At 42.1% G+C, this 23,129-nt stretch overlaps 1 protein-coding gene across 1 annotated transcript in view; it reads left to right on the top strand.

Annotated features, from left to right (window-relative positions):
• The first annotated feature begins 17,630 nt into the window (after positions 1–17,630).
• LOC311136945 (chaperone Ric-8A-like) overlaps positions 17,631–23,129 on the top strand; it is a 28,012-nt gene continuing 22,513 nt past the window's right edge. Inside the window, exons 1-2 of the mRNA XM_084171274.1 lie at positions 17,631–17,826; positions 19,885–19,932. Of these exons, the coding sequence (XP_084027400.1) occupies positions 17,743–17,826; positions 19,885–19,932 (132 nt within the window). The 5' untranslated portion in view covers positions 17,631–17,742. The remainder of the gene's footprint in view (positions 17,827–19,884; positions 19,933–23,129) is intronic.

The following is a 23,129-nucleotide window of genomic DNA, read 5'->3' as shown; positions in this document are numbered from 1 at the left end:
TGGTTGAGAGTGTGCAAAGCTGTCATCAAGGCAAAGGGTGGCTATTTGAAGAATCTCAAATATAAAATATATTATGATTTGTTTAACATTTTTTTGGTTACTACATGATTCCATATGTGATATTTCATAGTTTTGACATCTTCACTATTATTCTACAATGTAGAAAATAGTAAAAATAAAGAAAAACCCTTGAATGAGTAGGTGTTCTAAAACTTTTGACCGGTAGTGTACCTGGAGCTAACTCTGCAGATTGCACTACTGGGTGATTTGAAAAGTCATAGTCAATCGATCAATAATATAATGATACTTTTGGCAAAAATAAATATCTTTATTTTACAATCTGTAGAAACTATGAGAATAGAAAGGTTCAGAACTTTTGTGAAACATCACAGCACAGTTGAAAAAATATATGGCAAATAGAAATCCAATACAGATGGTGTTAAGAGATAGATGGGAGGGGTTGAGTGGAGCTGAAGGGTGGGACTAAAAACAACAAGATAACTAATGCAAAATATACTCTGTCCGTAAATGTACAGTGCATCGGAAAGTATTCAGACCCCCCCACTTTTCCACATTTTGTTACATTACAGCCTTATTCTAAAATGGATTAAATCGTTAATTTTTTCTCAGCAATCTACAGACAATACCCCATAATGGCAAAGCAAAAACAGGTTTTTAGAAATGTTTGAAAATGTATAAAAAAAAAAAAAACTGAAATATCACATTTACATAAGTATTTATACCCTTTACTCAGTACTTTGTTGAAGCACTTTTGGCAGCGATTAAAGCCTCGAGTCTTCTTGGGTATGACGCTACAAGCTTCGCACATCTGTATTTGGGGAGTTTCTCCCATTTTTCTCTGCAGATCCTCTCAAGCTTTGTCAGGTTGGATGGGGAGCGTTGCTGCACAGCTTTTTTCAGGTCACTCCAGAGATGTTCGATCGGTTTCAAGTCCGGGCTCTGGCTGGGCTACCCAAGGACATTCAGAGACTTGTCCCGAAGCCACACTTGCATTGTCTTGGCTGTGTACTTTGGGTCGTTGTCCTGTTGGAAGGTGAACCAACAACCTTCACCCCAGTCTGAGGTCCTGAGCGCTCTGGAGCAGGTTTTCATCAAGGATCTCTCTGTACTTTGCTCCGTTCATTTTTCCCTCGATCCTGACTAGTCTCCCAGTCCCTGCCGCTGAAAAACTTCCCCACAACATGATGCTGCCACCACCATGCTTCACCGTAGGGATGGTGCCAGGTTTCCTCCAGATGTGACGCTAGGCATTCAGGCCAAAGCGTTCAATTTTGGTTTCATCAGACCAGAGAGTCCTTTAGGTGCCTTTTGGCAAACTCCAAGTGGGCTGTCAGGTGCCTTTTAGTGAGGAGGGGCTTCCGTCTGGCCACTCTACCATAAAGGCCTGATTGGTGGAGTGCTGCAGAGATGGTTGTCCTTCTGGAAGGTTCTCCCATCTCCACATGGGAAATCTGGAGCTCTGTCAGAGTGACCATCAGGCTCTTGGTTACCTTCCTGACCAAGGCCCTTCTCCCGCGATGGCTCAGTTTGGCCGGGCAGCCAGCTCTAGGAAGAGTCTTGGTGGTTCAAAACAATCATGTCTCAGAGCTCTACGGACAATACCTTCGACCTCATGGCTTGGTTTCTGCTCTGACATGCACTGTAAACTGTGGGACCTTATATAGACAGGTGTGCCTTTGCAAATAATGTCCAATCAATTGAATTTATCACAGGTGGACTCCAATCAAGTTGTAGAAAAATCTCAAGGATGATCAATGGAAACAGGATGCACCTGAGCTCAATTTCGAGTCTCATAGCAAAGGGTCTGAATACTTATGTAAATAAGGTATTTCTGTTTTTTATTTTTTATACATTTGCTAATAAAAAAATAAAAAATAAAAACTGCTTTTGCTTTGTCATTATGAGTGGATGAGGATTATTAGTTTTTTTAATCCATTTTATAATAAGGCTGTCATGTAACAACAACAAAAAAAGTCAAAGGGTCTGAATACTTTCCGAATGCACTGTGTTTTCTTTAGGTCTGAACCTGACTGTATTGATGACTCGATATACATGATCACCACTTGAGGTCAGTGAAGTCACAGTTTCACTGAGGACATGCCTCAGATTTCACACATGCTTGACATCAGTGACAGAGCAGGAAGGGAGCAGAATTTATATTCTATCTCCACCTCCCTTCCAACAGGGCTCGTTGGTCTAGGGGTATGATTCTCGCTTTGGGTGCGAGAGGTCCCGGGTTCAAATCCCGGACGAGCCCGTATTTTGAGGAAATAAGTTGCCTTTATTCAGGTTTGGGATATTTAGTGCCGATGAGGAGGAGCAGGAGAGGAGGAAAGTTTAAGTATGAGGAGGTATCTCGCAGGCAGGCTTGTTGGTCTAATGGTATGATTCTCACTTTGGCTGTGACAGGTCCTGTGTTCAAACTCCAGACAAGCCCTTAAACTTTTAGCACTACATAGGTATACAGTGCAATACTTGTTAAATGCGGGTAATGTAGATTTTTTTACATTTACATCATTTAGCAGACGCTCTTATCCAAAGCGATTTACAAATTGGTGCGTTCAATATATGATAGCCAGTGGGACAACCATTTATTTTATTTTTATGGGGGGGTGGGGGAGGGAGGGGTAGAAGGATAACTTTTTATACTATTCCAGGAACTTAAAGAGGTAGGGTTTCAATTGTCTCCGGAAGGTGGTCAGTGACTTTTGTGAAAAAGGTTTAGTTTGCAAATTTGACAATGTATATAAAACTTCCAAAACAGTGTTAGTGACTACCACCAGAGGGCAGTCTAACAGTAGAACTGTACTCTGAAAAAACCTGCCACATCACATATTCTGGAGGTTAACGCACAGGCCTATGAGGACGAGGAAAGGACCTAACTTTAAGAGGAAACGACCTAACTTTAAGAGTAACGGTCACCAGGCAGGCTCGTTGGTCTAGGGGTATGATTCTCGCTTAGGGTGCGAGAGGTCCCGGGTTCAAATCCCGGACGAGCCCATCTTTTGAGGAAAAAATGTTCTTATATTTAGGGTTAGGGTGGTCCTTATGTAGTAAGTTAGCTATTGAAAAGTAATGGACAAAGTCGTGAGAAAAATCTTACAAATAGGAAAATGGTAGTCTGTAAAGAAATAAACTACAACTACACTATAGCATTCAAGATATAGAATGTTGTAAAATAATTAGTATTTGACTTTCTATTTACAAATAGATAAGACAGCATTAGAAGAAAGGATAATTAGCTAAATAATACATCATAAAATATAAGGAACTGGAACACAGAAGTACTCACATGGTAGGGATAAAAAAACAGCAAACAGAGGACATAGAAGGCACAGTATGTGGGTATGTGCGGGTGTATTGTGATGGAAGGTGGGGTGTGTGTTTTGTGTTTGGAAAAGTGTGGAGTTAAGTGAGTGAAAAAGGAAAATGGTTGCAAATCCCAGAGCTCATGTCTGCGAACAGGGGTTGTGAGAGAGAGCTTTCAATTTTGTGCCGATATGGGATATACATTTTAAAATAAATTATAAATATAGTTTATTTATTTATTGTGCTATCATGATGGAACGGTCCCCAACCCTATACCCTAGACACCCACCTGAGAGACCCATACACTAAGGAGAAGTCCTTATCTGTTTTATGGGCCTACTGTAAGTAGCCTATACGCAGCCAAAACAGAAAGATACATGCGGACAGTGACCCACTAAAGCAGCACCACCCCCTCAAGATTCTGAGCCTGCCTGGCAGGGTTGGTCCTACAAAGCCAAAGCCCCCTGATGGGTGAGCATAATATTCAAGAAATAGCAGGTAGAATAGTGGAGAACAATTGGAGGTTTACTTAGTAGCAATGCAAATATCATGGTACAGCTACAGTCATGGCCAAAATTGTTGGCACCCCTGAAATTTTTCCAGAAAATGAAGTATTTCTCACAGAAAAGTATTGAAATTACACATGTTTTGCTATGCACATGTTTATTTCCTTTGTGTGTATTGGAATAACACAAAAAAAACAGGAAAAAAGCAAATTTGACATAATTTCACACAAAACTCAAAAAATGGGCCGGACAAAATGATTGGCACCCTTAACTTAATATTTAGTTGCACACCCTTTGGAAAAAATAACTGAAATCAGTCGCTTCCTATAACCATCAATAAGCTTCTTACACCTCTCACCCGGAATTTTGGACCACTCTTCTTTTGCAAACTGCTCCAGGTCTCTCATATTGGATGGGTGCCTTTTCCCAACAGCAATTTTAAGATCTCTCCACAGGTGTTCAATGGGATTAAGATCTGGACTCATTGCTGGCCACTTCAGAACTCTCCAGCGCTTTGTTGCCATCCATTTCTGGGTGCTTTTTGAAGTATGTTTGGGGTCATTGTCCTGCTGGAAGACCCATGATCTCGGACGCAAACCCAGCTTTCTGACACTGGGCCCTACATTGCGACCCAAAATCCTTTGGTAATCCTCAGATTTCATGATGCCTTGCACACAGTCAAGGCACCCAGTGCCAGAGGCAGCAAAACAACCCCAAAACATATTTGAACCTCCACCATATTTGACTGTAGGTACTGTGTTCTTTTCTTTGAAGGCTTCATTACATTTTCGGTAAACAGTAGAACGATGTGCTTTACCAAAAAGCTCTATCTTGGTCTCATCTGTCCATAAGACGTTCTCCCAGAAGGAATTTGGCTTACTCATGTACATTTTGGCAAACTGTAGTCTTGCTTTTTTATGTCTCTGTGTCAGCAGTGGGGTCCTCCTGGGTCTCCTGCCATAGCGTTTCATTTCATTCAAATTTCGACGTATAGTTCGCGCTGACACTGATGCACCCTGAGCCTGCAGGACAGCTTGAATTTCTTTGGAACTTGTTTGGGGCTGCTTATCCACCATCCGGACTATCCTGCGTTGCAACCTTTCATCAATTTTTCTCTTCCGTCCACGTCCAGGGAGATTAGCTACAGTGCCATTGGTTGCAAACTTCTTGATCATGTTGCGCACTGTGGACAAAGGAACATCTAGATCTCTGGAGATGGACTTGTAACCTTGAGATTGTTGATATTTTTCCACAATTTTGGTTCTCAAGTCCTCAGACAGTTCTCTTTTCCTCTTTCTGTTCTCCATGCTTAGTGTGGCACACACAGAAACACAATGCAAAGACTGAGTCAACTTCTCTCCTTTTTATCTGCTTTCAGGTGTGATTTTTAGATTGCCCACACCTGTTACTTGCCCCAGGTGAGTTTAAAGGAGCATCACATGCTTGGAACAAACTTATTTATCCACAATTTTGAAAGGGTGCCAATAACTTTGTCCGGCCCATTTTTTTAGTTTTGTGTGAAATTATGTCAAATTTGCTTTTTTCCTGTTTTTTTTGGTGTTATTCCAATACACACAAAGGAAATAAACATGTGCATAGCAAAACATGTGTAATTTCAATACTTTTCTGTGAGAAATATTTCATTTTCTGGAAAAATTTCAGGGGTGCCAACAATTTTGGCCATGACTGTATATGGACACTCAATCACTATGGTACTTTGTAATGGTAAATTTACAAACATACAGTACCAGTCAAAAGCTTAGACACACCTACTCATTCAAGGGTTTTTCTTTATTTTTACTATTTTGTACATTGTAGAATAATAGTGAAGACATCAATACTATGAAATAACACATATGGAATCATGTAGTAACCATAAAAGTGTTAAACAAATCAACATATATTTTATATTTGAGCTTCTTTAAAGTAGCCACCCTTTGCCTTGATGACAGCTTTGCACACTCTTGGCATTCTCTCAACCAGCTTCATGAGGTAGTCATCTCGAATGCATTTCAATTAACAGGTCTGCCTTGTTAAAAGTTAATTTGTGGAATTTCTTTCCATCTTAATGCGTTTGAGCCAATCAGTTGTGTTGTTACAAGGTAGGGGTGGTATACAGAATGTAGCCCTATTTGGTAAAAGACCAAGTCCATATTATGGCAAGCACAGCTCAAATAAGCAAAGAGAAACGACAGTCCATCATTACTTTAAGACATGAAGGTCAGTCAATCTGGAACATTTCAAGAACTTTAAAAGTTTCTTCAAGTGCAGTCGCAAAAACCATCAAGCGCTGTGATGAAACCTGCTCTCATGAGGACCGCCACAGGAAAGGAAGACCCAGAGTTACCTCTGCTGCAGAGGATACGTTCATTAGAGTTAACTGCACCTCAGATTGCAGCCCAAATAAATGCTTCACAGAGTTCAAGTAACAGACACATCTCAACATCAACTGTTCAGAGGAGACTGCGTGAATCAGGCCTTCATGGTTGAATTGCTGCAAAGAAACCACTACTAAAGGACACCAATAAGAAGAAGAGACCTGCTTCGGCCAAGAAACACGAGCAATGGACATTAGACCGGTGGAAATCTATCCTTTGGTCTGATGAGTCCAAATTTGAGATCTTTGGTTCCAACCACTGTGACTTTGTGAGACGCAGAGTAGGTGAACGGATGATCTCTGCATGTGTGGTTCCCACCGTGAAGCATGGAGGAGGAGGTTTCATGGTGTGGGGGTGCTTTGCTGGTGACACTGTCAGTGATTTATTTAGAATTCAAGGCACACTTAACCAGCATGGCTACCATAGCATTCTGCAGCGATACGCCATCCCATCTGGTTTGCGCTTAATGGTACTATCATTTCTTTTTCAACAGGACTATGACCCAACACAGCTCCAGGCTGTGTAAGGGCTATTTGACCAAGAAGGAGAGTGATGGAGTGCTGCATCAGATAACCTGGCCTCCACAATCCCCCGACCTCAACCCAATTGAGATGGTTTGGGATGAGTCGGACCGCAGAGTGAAGGAAAAGCAGCCAACAAGTGCTCAGCATATGTGGGAACTCCTTCAAGACTGTTGGAAATGCATTCCAGATTAAGCTGGTTGAGAGAATGCCAAGAGTGTGCAAAGCTGTCATCAAGGCAAAGGGTGGCTATTTGAAGAATCTAAAATCTAAAATTAACACTTGTTTGGTTACTACATGATTCCATATATACAGTGGGGGAAAAAAGTATTTAGTCAGCCACCAATTGTGCAAGTTCTCCCACTTAAAAAGATGAGAGAGGCCTGTAATTTTCATCATAGGTACACGTCAACTATGACAGACAAATTGAGATTTTTTTTCTCCAGAAAATCACATTGTAGGATTTTTTATGAATTTATTTGCAAATTATGGTGGAAAATAAGTATTTGGTCACCTACAAACAAGCAAGATTTCTGGCTCTCACAGACCTGTAACTTCTTCTTTAAGAGGCTCCTCTGTCCTCAACTCGTTACCTGTATTAATGGCACCTGTTTGAACTTGTTATCAGTATAAAAGACACCTGTCCACAACCTCAAATAGTCACACTCCAAACTCCACTATGGCCAAGACCAAAGAGCTGTCAAAGGACACCAGAAACAAAATTGTAGACCTGCACCAGGCTGGGAAGACTGAATCTGCAATAGGTAAGCAGCTTGGTTTGAAGAAATCAACTGTGGGAGCAATTATTAGGAAATGGAAGACATACAAGACCACTGATAATCTCCCTCGATCTGGGGCTCCACGCAAGATCTCACCCCGTGGGGTCAAAATGATCACAAGAACGGTGAGCAAAAATCCCAGAACCACACGGGGGGACCTAGTGAATGACCTGCAGAGAGCTGGGACCAAAGTAACAAAGCCTACCATCAGTAACACACTACGCCGCCAGGGACTCAAATCCTGCAGTGCCAGACGTGTCCCCCTGCTTAAGCCAGTACATGTCCAGGCCCGTCTGAAGTTTGCTAGAGTGCATTTGGATGATCCAGAAGAGGATTGGGAGAATGTCATATGGTCAGATGAAACCAAAATATAACTTTTTGGTCAAAACTCAACTCGTCGTGTTTGGAGGACAAAGAATGCTGAGTTGCATCCAAAGAACACCATACCTACTGTGAAGCATGGGGGTGGAAACATCATGCTTTGGGGCTGTTTTTCTGCAAAGGGACCAGGACGACTGATCCGTGTAAAGGAAAGAAAGAATGGGGCCTTGTATCGTGAGATTTTGAGTGAAAACCTCCTTCCATCAGCAAGGGCATTCAAGATGAAACGTGGCTGGGTCTTTCAGCATGACAATGATCCCAAACACACCGCCCGGGCAACAAAGGAGTGGCTTCGTAAGAAGCATTTCAAGGTCCTGGAGTGGCCTAGCCAGTCTCCAGATCTCAACCCCATAGAAAATCTTTGGAGGGAGTTGAAAGTCCGTGTTGCCCAGCGACAGCCCCAAAACATCACTGCTCTAGAGGAGATCTGCATGGAGGAATGGGCTAAAATACCAGCAACAGTGTGTGAAAACCTTGTGAAGACTTACAGAAAACGTTTGACCTGTGTCATTACCAACAAAGGGTATATAACAAAGTATTGAGAAACTTTTGTTATTGACCAAATACTTATTTTCCAACATAATTTGCAAATAAATTCATTAAAAATCCTACAATGTGATTTTCTGGATTTTTTTTTCTCATTTTGTCTGTCATAGTTGACGTGTACCTATGATGAAAATTACAGGCCTCTCTCATCTTTTTAAGTGGGAGAACTTGCACAATTGGTGGCTGACTAAATACTTTTTTCCCCCACTGTATATATATATATATATATATATATATATATATATATATATATATATATATATATATATATATTGTTTTAATGGTAGCCTGTAAGTAGCACATATGGATATCTGTAGACCCTGATAAAACAGAGATATAAAATCAATATCCGATGAGTATGGAATATAACGTACAATGTCAACAAGTGACTTTGATTTGTGTGACAGTAATGTACATACATTTAGATAGAATGTTCAACTAGTATCCTCATATTTTTGGAGTTCAAAATCAAATGAGCCTGTATTATCCTCACTAACATTGTATTGAACTGCAATTTACCAGAAGAAGAACTGTGAGAGTGCCATCAAAATGTTACTTCCACTATTAGGACACATATCCTTTCCAGCCAAAGGGAACCATCTTCATTCAGCAGGTTGTAGAGGATAAATAAACAGTTGATCGTCTTGATAACAGAGGGACATATAACATCTATCAATCTCATGGAGGCATAGACATGCATGACCCACACCAGCTACACCTAAATACACCTAAATGAATCACTGTGAGAAACGGTGTAGGTGAATTAAATACTGTACTTGTACCACATAAAATGGTCTTGAATTACCTCTAAATAGTAGTCCTCCTGTTCAGTGTCTTCTCACAGTCAATCGCCAGGATAATCTGGAGGAACACTGATGAAAGTTAAATGCATATACTGTACAGTTATTAAAATATTATTAAATCCGAACTACATCTAAACCTCCCTCATGGGACACTGCTGAATGAAATGCATGAAATGGGACCTGGCCTTTTCAATATCGGATATGTTAAAACATGTCTATTTTTGTGCAGTGCCTATAGTAACCACTAGATGGAAGTCTCTGAGCAGTTTTAATGAGCATTGCAACAGCATGACCTGAGGATTTCCACATACACGTGGCAGGCAGTGGAATTTAAACTGTTGGTTGTCGACAACATTTGGGGGCTCGTTGGTCTAGGGGTATGATTCTCGCTTAGGGTGCGAGAGGTCCCGGGTTCAAATCCCGGACGAGCCCTTCTTTCTCTTTTCGGTGTGAACAAAGCATAGTGTGCATTCACCCAAGTACTTTCATCAACAAAATTACTGTAAATAAGTAGACTGGAATCTCTGCTGTTGAAAACGAAATGCTAGTCTAAAAGAAATGTGAGATAATGTCTAGATGCTTTTTATAGTGGAGATCAAGTTTATACATTTCTTGGCTGGGCTGATGAGACAGTGGATTGCGCAGTCAGATGGAACAGTGTAAATAGGCATTTTAACTTCATAGATTTAGCAGGTGGTAACATGTGGAATAGACACCACCTGTAATGCAGTTTTAACCAATCAGCATTCAGGATTAGACCCACCCGTTGTATAATTCACAATAGACACACATAGGCTCATTCTGTTCAGAACAACCCAGGGTATGACACCATGTCATCTTGTAAATGTACATCAAACATAGTGATCATAAACGTTGACACTGTATATGACATTTACATTTACATTTACGTCATTTAGCAGACGCTCTTATCCAGCGCGACTTACAAATTGGTGCATTCACCTTATAGCCAGTGGGATAACCACTTTACAATATGTTTTTTTTTTCTTTTCTTTTTTTCTTTGGGGTGGGGTAAGGGGGGGTAGAAGGATTACTTTATCCTATCCCAGGTATTCCTTAAAGAGGTGGGGTTTCAAGTGTCTCCGGAAGGTGGTGAGTGACTCCGCTGTCCTGGCGTCGTGAGGGAGCTTGTTCCACCATTGGGGTGCCAGAGCAGCGAACAGTTTTGACTGGGCTGAGCGGGAACTGTGCTTCCGCAGAGGGAGGTATGGGGGCCAGCAGGCCAGAGGTGGATGAACGCAATGCCCTCGTTTGGGTGTAGGGACTGATCAGAGCCTGAAGGTACGGAGGTGCCGTTCCCCTCACAGCTCCGTAGGCAAGCACCATGGTCTTGTAGCAGATGCAAGCTTCAACTGGAAGCCAGTGGAGTGTGCGGAGGAGCGGGATGACGTGAGAGAACTTGGGAAGGTTGAACACCAGATGGGATGCGGCATTCTGGATGAGTTGTTGGGGTTTAATGGCACAGGCAGGGAGCCCAGCCAACAGCGAGTTGCAGTAATCCAGACGGGAGATGACAAGTGCCTGGATTAGGACCTGTGCCGCTTCCTGTGTAAGGCAAGGTCGTACTCTCCAAATGTTGTAGAGCATGAACCTACAGGATCGGGTCACCGCCTTGATGTTAGCGGAGAACGACAGGGTGTTGTCCAGGGTCACGCCAAGGCTCTTCGCACTCTGGGAGGAGGAAACAACAGAGTTGTCAACCGTGATGGCGAGATCATGGAACGGGCAGTCCTTCCCCGGGAGGAAGAGCAGCTCCGTCTTGCCGAGGTTCAGCTTGAGGTGGTGATCCGTCATCCACACTGATATGTCTGCCAGACATGCAGAGATGCGATTCGCCACCTGGTTATCAGAAGGGGGAAAGGAGAAGATTAGTTGTGTGTCGTCTGCGTAGCAATGATAGGAGAGGCCATGTGAGGATATGACAGAGCCAAGTGACTTGGTGTATAGCGAGAATAGGAGAGGGCCTAGAACTGAGCCCTGGGGGACACCAGTGGTGAGAGCACGTGGTGCGGAGACAGATTCTCGCCATGCCACTTGGTAGGAGCGACCGGTCAGGTAGGACGCAATCCAAGAGTGAGCCGCGCCGGAGATGCCCAACTCGGAGAGGGTGGAGAGGAGGATCTGATGGTTCACAGTATCAAAGGCAGCAGACAGGTCTAGAAGGACAAGAGCAGAGGAGAGAGAGTTAGCTTTAGCAGTGCGGAGAGCCTCCGAGACACAGAGAAGAGCAGTCTCAGTTGAATGACCAGTCTTGAAACCTGACTGGTTTGGATCAAGAAGGTAATTCTGAGATAGATAGCAAGAGAGTTGGCTAAAGACGGCACTTAGTTTTATGATGAAAATGTCAAGTGCCCATTTGGACGGGTGTTTGGCTTGCTTGTATGACATCAGTATTTTATTATCATCTTCAACGTCTCATCTTTCAAAAATACATAGAGTCCTCTTAATTTACAGCATTTCCCTCACTCAGACAACAAAAAATTGGCGAAAGTTACCCAATTAGCAGGAGGGATGGGGACAACTTCTTGTCATGCGAGGAGCTCAAGTTCAGAACGGCTGTCAGTCCAAACCCATACTGTGAACCGCTGACAGCACGTATAGCATGTTACTGTACAGCCACTGCATTCCAATTTAGGTGTTTATCAGTGCCCAAACCCGCGAGCTCTGACTGCATGTGTAGGTATCGATGTGGGTACACAGACCCACGAGCCTCTGTGGCCCCCCACAGTATGCACTGTACTTGTTTTGAATGATCTATGTGTTTTTACTGAGCTGCCCTTCTTGGCCAGTTCTCCCTTGAGAAAGAGTTATTGTGTGCTCTAACTTCCTGGTTAAATAAAGCTTAAATAAAATATAAATAAAAACACATTTTGTCAACAAGTAAATCTTCTGAAAATCCTGACAGCCACTGCCATTCAACTAAAATAAGCTAGCTATAACTTTTCAAAATAGGCTTAAGGGCCTAAGCTAGAAAACATAACCCTTATCCCGGTCTCCACAATATACGCTGAGTGCGAACAGATAGAGGTGATTTTACTGTACCTCTCCCCTTGAAAGAGCAGCATGCCAATCATGGTGAAGAGACACATGTGGAGAACCACTAGCAAGATCACACTGGAGAGAGGAGCAAAATATTACTGAGCACCTACAATACACTCCTTCCAGTTAGAAGCCTTTTGGGTTCCATGTAGAAACCTTTCTACAGAGAGTTCTACATGGAACCCAAAAGGGTTTTACCTGGAACCAAAAAGGTTTCTACCTGGGACCAAAAAGGATGATCTTATGGGGACAGCCGAAGAACCCTTTCGGAACCCTTTTTTCTAAGAGTGTACTTCTGTGTTAGTACAAGATAGCGTAAGTTGTGCGTCCATGGCCTTTGATATGTAAACTGTTCATGCAAGCATTTGGCATTCATGCACATGTACAGAAATTCCTTGGAATAAGTAAACTGTTGCTTCAGTACCTTGTGATTTCCGGTAATGTTCTCTTGATGCATTTCAAGGTGTTCTTCATCAATGATGAATTTTGAAGGAGGTAGAATGGTCGAATAAGTTCTCATTTTTAGTCTTGAAACCTGACTGGTTTGGATCAAGAAGGTCATTCTGAGAGAGATAGCAAGAGAGTTGGCTAAAGACGGCACTTAGTTTTATGATGAAAATGTCAAGTGCACATTTGGACGGGTGTTTGGCTTGCTTGTATGACATCAGTATTTTATTATCATCTTCAACGTCTCATCTTTCAAAAATACATAGAGTCCTCTTAATTTACAGCATTTCCCTCACTCAGACAACAAAAAATTGGCGAAAGTTACCCAATTAGCAGGAGGGATGGGGACAACTTCTTGTCATGCGAGGAGCTCAAGTTCAGAACGGCTGTCAGTCAAAACCCATACTGTGAACCGCTGACAGCACGTATAGCATGTTACTGTACAGCCACTGCATTCCAATTTAGGTGTTTATCAGTCCCAAACCCGCGAGCTCTGACTGCATGTGTGGGTATAGATGTGGGTACACAGACCCACGAGCCTCTGTGGCCCCCCACAGTATGCACTGTACTTGTTTGGAATGATCAATGTGTTTTTACTGAGCTGCCCTTCTTGGCCAGTTCTCCTTTGAGAAATAGTTATTGTGTGCTCTAACTTCCTGGTTAAATAAAGCTTAAATAAAATATAAATAAAAACACATTTTGTCAACAAGTAAATCTTCTGAAAATCCTGACAGCCACTGCCATTCAACTAAAATAAACTAGCTCTAACTTTTCAAAATAGGCTTAAGGGCCTAAGCTAGAAAACATAACCCTTATCCCGGTCTCCACAATATACACTGAGTGCGAACAGATAGAGGTGATTTTACTGTACCTCTCCCCTTGAAAGAGCAGCATGCCAATCATGGTGAAGAGACACAGATGGAGAACCACTAGCAAGATCACACTGGAGAGAGGAGCAAAATATTACTGAGCACCTACAATACACTCCTTCCAGTTAGAAGCCTTTTGGGTTCCATGTAGAAACCTTTCTACAGAGAGTTCTACATGGAACCCAAAAGGGTTTTACCTGGAACCAAAAAGGTTTCTACCTGGGACCAAAAATGATTATCTTATGGGGACAGCCGAAGAACCCTTTCGGAACCCTTTTTTCTAAGAGTGTACTTCTGTGTTAGTACAAGATAGCGTAAGTTGTGCGTCCATGGCCTTTGATATGTAAACTGTTCATGCAAGCATTTGGCATTCATGAACATGTACAGAAATTCCTTGGAATAAGTAAACTGTTGCTTCAGTACCTTGTGATTTCCGGTAATGTTCTCTTGATGCATTTCAAGGTGTTCTTCATCAATGATGAATTTTGAAGGAGGTAGAATGGTCGAAGAAGTTCTCATTTTTACAGTCTACAATACAAATGACGCAGAGATATCAGGACAGAATTTTCAAAGGACATTATGAAACAAGCTTACCAAGTCTTATAGGCTCCAATATAGAATAGAATAGAATAGAATAGAATAGAAAATATGATTACATTATCAACCATGTGTTATGGTTCCAGAGGAGAGAGTAGATAAAAAGATAGAGTGGGGAAAAAAAGTATTTAGTCAGCCACCAATTGTGCAAGTTCTCCCACTTAAAAAGATGAGAGAGGCCTGTAATTTTCATCATAGGTACACGTCAACTATGACAGACAAAATTAGGAAAAAAAATCCAGAAAATCACATTGTAGGATTTTTTATGAATTTATTTGCAGATTATGGTGGAAAATAAGTATTTGGTCAATAACAAAAGTTTCTCAATACTTTGTTATATACCCTTTGTTGGCAATGACACAGGTCAAACGTTTTCTGTAAGTCTTCACAAGGTTTTCACACACTGTTGCTGGTATTTTGGCCCATTCCTCCATGCAGATCTCCTCTAGAGCAGTGATGTTTTGGGGCTGTCGCTGGGCAACACAGACTTTCATCTCCCTCGAAAGATTTTCTATGGGGTTGAGATCTGGAGACTGGCTAGGCCACTCCAGGACCTTGAAATGCTTCTTACGAAGCCACTCCTTCGTTGCCCGGGCGGTGTGTTTGGGATCATTGTCATGCTGAAAGACCCAGCCACGTTCATCTTCAATGCCCTTGCTGATGGAAGGAGGTTTTCACTCAAAATCTCACGATACATGGCCCCATTCATTCTTTCCTTTACACGGATCAGTCGTCCTGGTCCCTTTGCAGAAAAACAGCCCCAAAGCATGATGTTTCCACCCCCATGCTTCACAGTAGGTATGGTGTTCTTTGGATGCAACTCAGCATTCTTTGTCCTCCAAACACGACGAGTTGAGTTTTTACCAAAAAGTTCAATTTTGGTTTCATCTGACCATATGACATTCTCCCAATCCTCTTCTGGATCATCCAAATGCACTCTAGCAAACTTCAGACGGGCCTGGACATGTACTGGCTTAAGCAGGGGGACACGTCTGGCACTGCAGGATTTGAGTCCCTGGCGGCGTAGTGTGTTACTGATGGTAGGCTTTGTTACTTTGGTCCCAGCTCTCTGCAGGTCATTCACTAGGTCCCCCCGTGTGGTTCTGGGATTTTTGCTCACCGTTCTTGTGATCATTTTGACCCCACGGGGTGAGATCTTGCGTGGAGCCCCAGATCGAGGGAGATTATCAGTGGTCTTGTATGTCTTCCATTTCCTAATAAATGCTCCCACAGTTAATTTCTTCAAACCAAGCTGCTTACCTATTGCAGATTCAGTCTTCCCAGCCTGGTGTAGGTCTACAATTTTGTTCTGGTGTCCTTTGACAGCTCTTTGGTCTTGGCCATAGTGGAGTTTGGAGTGTGACTGTTTGAGGTTGTGGACAGGTGTCTTTTATACTGATAACAAGTTCAAACAGGTGCCAAAAATACAGGTAACGAGTGGAGGACAGAGGAGCCTCTTAAAGAAGAAGTTACAGGTCTGTGAGAGCCAGAAATCTTATTTGTTTGTAGGTGACCAAATATTTATTTTCCACCATAATTTGCAAATAAATTCATTAAAAAATCCTACAATGTGATTTTCTGGATTTTTCTCAATTTGTCTGTCATAGTTGACGTGTACCTATGATGAAAATTACAGGCCTCTCTCATCTTTTTAAGTGGGAGAACTTGCACAATTGGTGGCTGACTAAATACTTTTTTCCCCCACTGTATATAACTTTGCTTACCTCCTCACGGGCTCTGGGATAATATCCAGTCAATGACAGACACTGAGATGACCACCATGTGGCCCACCAGCCATTTGGTATTTCAAAAACTCCTCAAGACCAATCAGGTAGCTCTATGAAAGATTAATCACTTTCAACTAATAGGCTACTCATTATTACAGTAACATGTGAAAATCTTGTATATGATGACGTGCTTCGTACACTATGAAATTGATTGAGAAATGTATGCAAGTGGTGCGTGACCCTAGCCTGGTCCCAGATCTGTTTGTACTGTCTTGCCAACTCCTATTGTCATTGTCACACAAATAGGCGTTGACAAGACCGCACAAGCAGATGTGGGACCAAGATAGCATAATCTTGGTGTTACACATCAACAACTATCTAATTATATTTTGGTTGCATTAACTACATCAGAAGTAGGTTTTGGGTTTCTTAGCTTGACAATGAGGTTGAGATGGAAGATGAGTAGGCAGATGATCTCGATGTCCTCAGTGAGGCCACAGGTGGATTCCCAGAGTGTGTTTAGAACGCAGGTCAGCGGTCACAGACAGAGACGAGGGCCTCTCAATGAAGGCCTGGGCCAAATATCACCACATTCAGGTCCCTGAGGACACACACAGGAGAAAACAGTTATGAGTCATAAGTAACTAATATAAAGCTAAACAAGTTATAAATGTGCATGCAAGAGAGAGAGAGAGAGAGAGAGAGAGAGAGAGAGAGAGAGAGAGAGAGAGAGAGAGAGAGAGAGAGAGAGAGAGAGAGAGATACTTACCATGTCCCTCTGCTGTCCCCCAGTTGAAAGATATTTATTCTGGCTCCGTGGAATTGTCTGATCCAGAATGTATACCAATTGGTCGCAATTGGAAACACCCCATCATCATCAAAATGTTGCTCAACAAGCCTATAAAAGATGAAGAAAATAAAGGAAAATGAGCTAAGGACTCCGCACCATCCTCAAGCCTTCTCTGCAAGTTAATTTGCCTACCATAATCACATAGCCATCAATAGTAATACCCAGATCTCGCTTACAATTTAGGCTTTACTAGGACTACTGATTTTTCTGATAATGGTAGGCCTATGCCTCCAAACAAATAAAGTGATCATGAAATGAGAAACTGTATGAAGTTTATTTACATATTTTAGCAGCTGCTTTTTTCCAGAAGCACTCAGGGTTAAGTGGCTTGCTCAAAGGCACATCAACAAAATCTTACAAGCCCAGGGATTCAAACCAGCAACCGTTATGTTACTGGCCCAACGCGGTAACCACTAGGCTACCTACAAGCCATAGCCATTTCTTTTTCTGTTAGTACATAAACCTTGACAGTGTGATACACTTCAGCGACTAACCAGAGACACTCATCGAAGTGCAATAAATGCAAGCATTGCACACCTCCCGCGTAAAAATGTTGAGTTGCTCAGGGCCTCTGCCACAGGCTTTCAACTCTGCCACAGGCTTTCACCTCAGGGCCATGTCAATGCTGCTTGCTGTTGTTCTGTAACGTGTCTAAGCATTGCTCTGTGAATTTCCTCCAAGGAGCATCATCTTCTTCTGTGTAAATAATTAACGGGATCCTACCAAATAATAACATGTCCATAGCCATTTACAGGAACTGAACTACAAATCCCATGTGCTGTGCGGTAAATTTGCAATCCTCCGCTAATCTTATCCCCGATTTTTTAGTTCCACGGACCAGACCCGAGGAGTGAAGATTATACTGAGTCATATGTGCGTTGTGCATATAGCTATCGTTATCGTGCGCTAAACATATAGTACGGGTGGACCGGGAACATAATAATAATAAACATGGATTTAAATACCATTATAGAAAACATGGAAAAGGGGGATCAAGATGCTGCATTGATGGCACTGCAGACCTACAATAAAAAGGTAAATGGTCGCCGTCGTTATATAATATAATAATATGCCGTTTAGCAGACGCTTTTATCCAAAGCGACTTAAAGTTATGCGTGCATACATTTGTTGTGTATGGGTGGTCCCGGGGATCGAACCCACTACCTTTGCTTTACATATGACCACCTGTATATGAAAGCTGTGACTTGTGTTCTTCTAGTCTAAGTTACATTTCTATGCAATTTGACAGTGTTAAGGCTAATATTGAATTTGAGATGTCATGTTTCTCATGACACTGGTAGCTTATTGTGGTCAATGTAGCAGGAACATGCGATCATGTTGTTCAACAATATCATAGAAACCTGAGCCCGTGTGATCTTCTGAGAGATGGGTAGCATAATGTTTATGGCGAGAGTGATACAGTGTGTCAAGTAACTGTCAGTTCAGCATCAACAACTCAGCAACTGTCAGTTTGAGCCTTCTATTCTGTTAGTGTCTATGCTATTCATTAACATATGGGGAAATTATTCAGTGCATGTATTGGGAATTTGTGTACATCATATGCTGTTGTCAGGAATTAAGATGTCATATTTTTGGGACACATTACAGGAAGACTATAGCAGTTTCCTCGCTTGATGTTTGCCAAAATATATGTTTTATTATAGGCATAATGAGCAGCAGGAGAAAGCCAAGAAAAGCCAATAAGAGGAGAAGCTTTGAGTATCTAGTATCTTCTAGATCCCTGAGGTTGAGCCTTTCCCCCAGACTACCATCCCATGCTCTTCTCTGCTGAGGCCATCGCCTGGGCAACCGATCCCATGCTGATCCCATCCCCTCTTTAGTCAAAATCCTTGCTTCCCTCACTTGAAATTCACTATTTATCTGCAAAGTTGTTGTCTTCATTTCTGTAGCCTATTATTCCCAGCTTAGTTCAGGCAGAGTGTTATTAGCTTGTACATTTTAGTCATTTAGGAAGGTAAACAGTGAAAGCCCAAATCCTAACATTTTTATGTAAGTATGTCTGATTAGAATTCAAAAGAATATAGCCCCATCTCATAAGGGCACCTTAGCGGCTTAGCCGAGTATTCTGTTCTGCTCACAAACTGTGCCCTTCTCTAGACAGACCGGTTGCCTCCCACAATGTTACCAATGTTCCAGCATGTTGCCATGGTCTGGGATTTCCTAAACTACTTGACAACAGACACTACTCTGCAAAGATGTTTTAAATCATTTGACCGTTACTGGCATGTGACTTTGAAATAGGCCTAATTGAGTAAAATTGGATTGAGGCAAAGCAGACACAATACAACTCTATCTATCTGTCTATTCACCCCATGGAAGATTCCATACTTATTAATTGAGTCACAGAGTTTAGAGAGACATGTTTTATTTGTATTTCCTTAGAACGTTACCTCACAGAGACTATCCACCAAGCAACAGTAGTCAGTCCTTCCTAGACCTCTGTGGGTTGTATCTATTGACATAATAGGATTAAGTCTTCTGAGAAACACAAATAGACTCCAGAGGCTTCGAGGGTCGTCAAATCCTGTCCTGTCTAAATGGCTCTCATCTGATCCTATAGCTTTAGCCTGGGCACCAGTCTGTTTTTGCCCTCTTTCCAACTCCTTATGGTATCGTCATGGCAAACATTGTTTAGCGTTACAATGGGCGACAAACTGATCTGGTGCCAGGCTATTTGAGCTTACTGTAGTATAACAAAGGGCTGGTCTTGTACTACTGTACTATAAATCATCACCGGAAGTGTTCCATACGCTCTAGTGTTTTGGTGGAAGATGAAAAGTGATTGGTCATCCTTTTCTCGGGGACATAGAGAGAGGAGAACAGGATGAGAAATGACTCAATCATCTCATATTTTGGGAGCATTTCTTAAAAGAAGTCACCTTCCCCATACCTTTACATCACAGTTCATTGCAATGACACAATAAGGCAAATGCACTCAGGCATCACTGGAACGTATTGTGCTGTATGCTAATTCCCAATGAATTATGTATTAGTCAGAGTAGCTGTTTTGTTTGAAAAAGTTTTGTTGAAGCTTTTATAATCTTTTCCTTTTTCTTTCTTGCCTCCTCCTAGATGACCCAGTGCTTCTTATTTAACACAGAAGAAAAGGAGGAGAGAGAGGTACAGTTTTCATTTGTGCTGAACTATTTCCCCTGTTTTGTCATTGGTCAGTGAGGCATTGGAATAATCTGCTTTTTAGCTATACTGTTTGCTCGCAATCTAGATTATGTAGAAACAAAGGATTATACAGCCCAAACACTAAAGATTATAGTTTTTAACATTGTTAACGTACTGTAGGCAGGTCAGTATCACCAAATCCCCACCGCCCTAACTCTCTTTTCCATCTGTCATCTCTTTCTTCTTGCATGCCTGTGTATTAGGAGGAGGGGAAGCTTCAAGAGTTATATGTGTGGAATGGTAGTGTTTAAGTATATTTCAACCCAAAGTTTATCTCTAAAACAAATTAAATTCTTAATGATGTATTTAGACATTTGGTATAGGCCTAATGTAAGAATTATGTGACTTATTGTTATTGCATTATATCAAGAAATAGACTTTGGGTTTCCATGTGACAAAATATTAGCCTCTTAGTAGACGTAGAAGAACACATAGAACACTGTTTTCATGAGAGTCAACCTATAACAAGTGATCAAGACACTTATGGCTTTAAATCTCATGGGGAAGCAGGCCCCTCTTCCTGTGTGTACCCAACTAGTTGATCAAATCAAATCAAATGTTATTGGTCACATACACGTGTTTAGCAGATGTTTTTGCGGGTGTAGCGAAATGCTTGTGCTTCTAGCTCTGACATTGCAGTAATATCTAACAAGTAATATCTAACAATTTCACAATATATACCCAATACACACAAATCTAAGTAAGGAATGAATTAAGAATATTACATATATGGACGAGCGATGTCAGAGCGGCATGGACTAAGATACAGTAGAATAGTATAGAATACAGTATATACACATGAGATGAGTAATGCAAGATATGTAAACATTATTAAAGTGGCTAGTGTTCCATTTCTTAAAGTGGCCAGTGATTTCTAGTGTATGTCTATAGGCAGCAGCCTCTAATGTGCTAGTGATGGCTGTTTAACAGTCTGATGGCCTTGAGATAGAAGCTGTTTTTCAGTCTGTCGGTCCCAGCTTTGATGCACCTGTACTAACCTCACCTTCTGAATGATAGCGGGGTGAACAGGCAGTCGCTCGGGTGGTTGATGTCCTTGATGATCTTTTTGGCCTTCCTGTGACATCGGGTGCTGTAGGTGTCCTGGAGGGCGGGTAGTTTGCCCACGGTAATGCGTAGGGCAGACCGCACCACCCTCTGGAGAGCCTTGCGGTTGCGGGCGGTGCAGTTGCCGTACCAGGCGGTGATACAGCCCGACAGGATGCTCTCAATTGTGCATCTGTAAAAGTTTGTGAGGGTTTTAGGTGCCAAGCCAAATTCCTTTAGCCTCCTGAGGTTGAAGAGGCTCGGTTGTGCCTTCTTCACCACACTGTCTGTGTGGGTGGTCCATTTCAGTTTGTCAGTGATGTGTATGCCAAGGAACTTGAAGCTTTCCACCTTCTCCACTGTGGTCCCGTCGATGTGGATAGGGGGGTGCACCCTCTGCTGTTTCCTGAAGTCCACGATCATCTCCTTGTTTTGTTGGCGTTGAGTGAGAGGTTATTTTCTTGGCACCACACTCCCAGAGTCCTCACCTCCACCCTGTAGGCTGTCTTGTCATTGTTGGTAATCAAGCCTACTACTGTTGCGTCATCTGCAAACTTGATGAATGAGTTGGAGGCGTGCTTGGCCACGCAGTCATGAGTTAATGAGGGGTCATCCATGTTTTTCCTGCTACTTCTTCCAATATTGACTCCATTTTGTCCAAAATCCATCAGAAGTATTTACATTTTACATTTTAGTCATTTAGCAGACGCTCTTATCCAGAGCGACTTACAGTTAGTGAGTGCATACATTTTTTATACTGGCCCCCCGTGGGAAACGAACCCACAACCCTGGCGTTGCAAGCGCCATGCTCTACCAACTGCTAACGTTATCCCTACTAGCCTGCTAACGTTACGTTAGCACTACATGAGTCAGCCAGTTGCTATCAACACCTAGCTTTACACCTACATTAAAGTAAACCAATGTTTTGGTAATGCATAATGCCATCTAACCAGTTATCAAATAATTTTTGCTATATGCAATTATCTTAGCAAGCAAGCTAGCCAGCCAGCTAGCATTATCTATTTAGCCAACTAGCCATTAGCTAGCCAGCCTAGCCAACCACCACGGTTACGGTCGGCAAGCGTGAGCCCAAATACTGGAGACCAGCTAGAACACAACTAACATCACTACAGATTGATGGCTGGGGCCCATCCAATGCAGGCTGTGTTAGCTACTAAAGCCAGATGAGGTGGGTGCTTAAAACGGCCGATGGAGAATCAGGGAAATCCCAAATAGATAGATTCCAGATGTGCGTCAACTAGCGCTAAGCCAAGGTGGAAAAGGTTATAAAACTCCCATAGCCTACTTCACAAAAATGCCGAAAAGTTAACAAAAAGGAGAACAGACAAGGTTCTACACAATTAGAGCAAGCAGGTATGATTTTCTCTTTAGTTTTGAGCCCATTTGAAGGCACCAGAGCCTGCCGTGCTAACTGGTTCCCATTCGATAACAGCCACAAAAAGTATGTGAAGAGCATGCTGCATGGCAGCATAGTGCCCCATCGGTTTCTTGTGGTGGATTGCAGCTCATCACCACTAACACTTGGTCTGGAAAGTCATTACGTGCTAACATGGCTAGTGACTAACGTTAGCCAGCTTGAGCTAGCTACCGAGCTAGCCTACAAACTCTGTAGCACAGAGTAGAGAAATAGTGCATTGTGGGTAGTTTAGAAGATATCCGGAAATGCGTTAATAAATATGTAATAACCCAACAACAACTTAGTTTGTACTTCTAGGTAACCAGATTGTGAATACAACTAGTAAATCTGACCACTGTGTTACATTAGTGAGTAAAAACTCTAATCCCAACAAAGAGAGATAAAACATACATATGTAGGATCTTAATTGTATCACTTTTGTTGCTGAGAATTTTTCTGTACAGCAGGAAATGCAAACTTGTAGTGTATTCAAGGTTTAAAATGGCTTCTAAAGTTGGTCATTCTCAAGTAGGCTCATCAGTATTATCAGTACCATGTTGAAATACAGTCCATACTTTTTTCAGATTCACTCTTATTTGGTTATCCTTGGAGATGATTATAGCTATATGTAGGCCTAGTCCTTCCTTCTCCATAAATGTTATACGTACTTAGGGCTTAC

The sequence above is a fragment of the Coregonus lavaretus genome, assembly GCF_964263955.1.
Source record: "Coregonus lavaretus genome assembly, chromosome: 11".
Classification (NCBI taxonomy): domain Eukaryota; kingdom Metazoa; phylum Chordata; class Actinopteri; order Salmoniformes; family Salmonidae; genus Coregonus; species Coregonus lavaretus.
The sequence above is the reverse complement of the archived record's forward strand: the minus strand, read 5'-3'. Positions and strand labels throughout refer to the sequence as shown.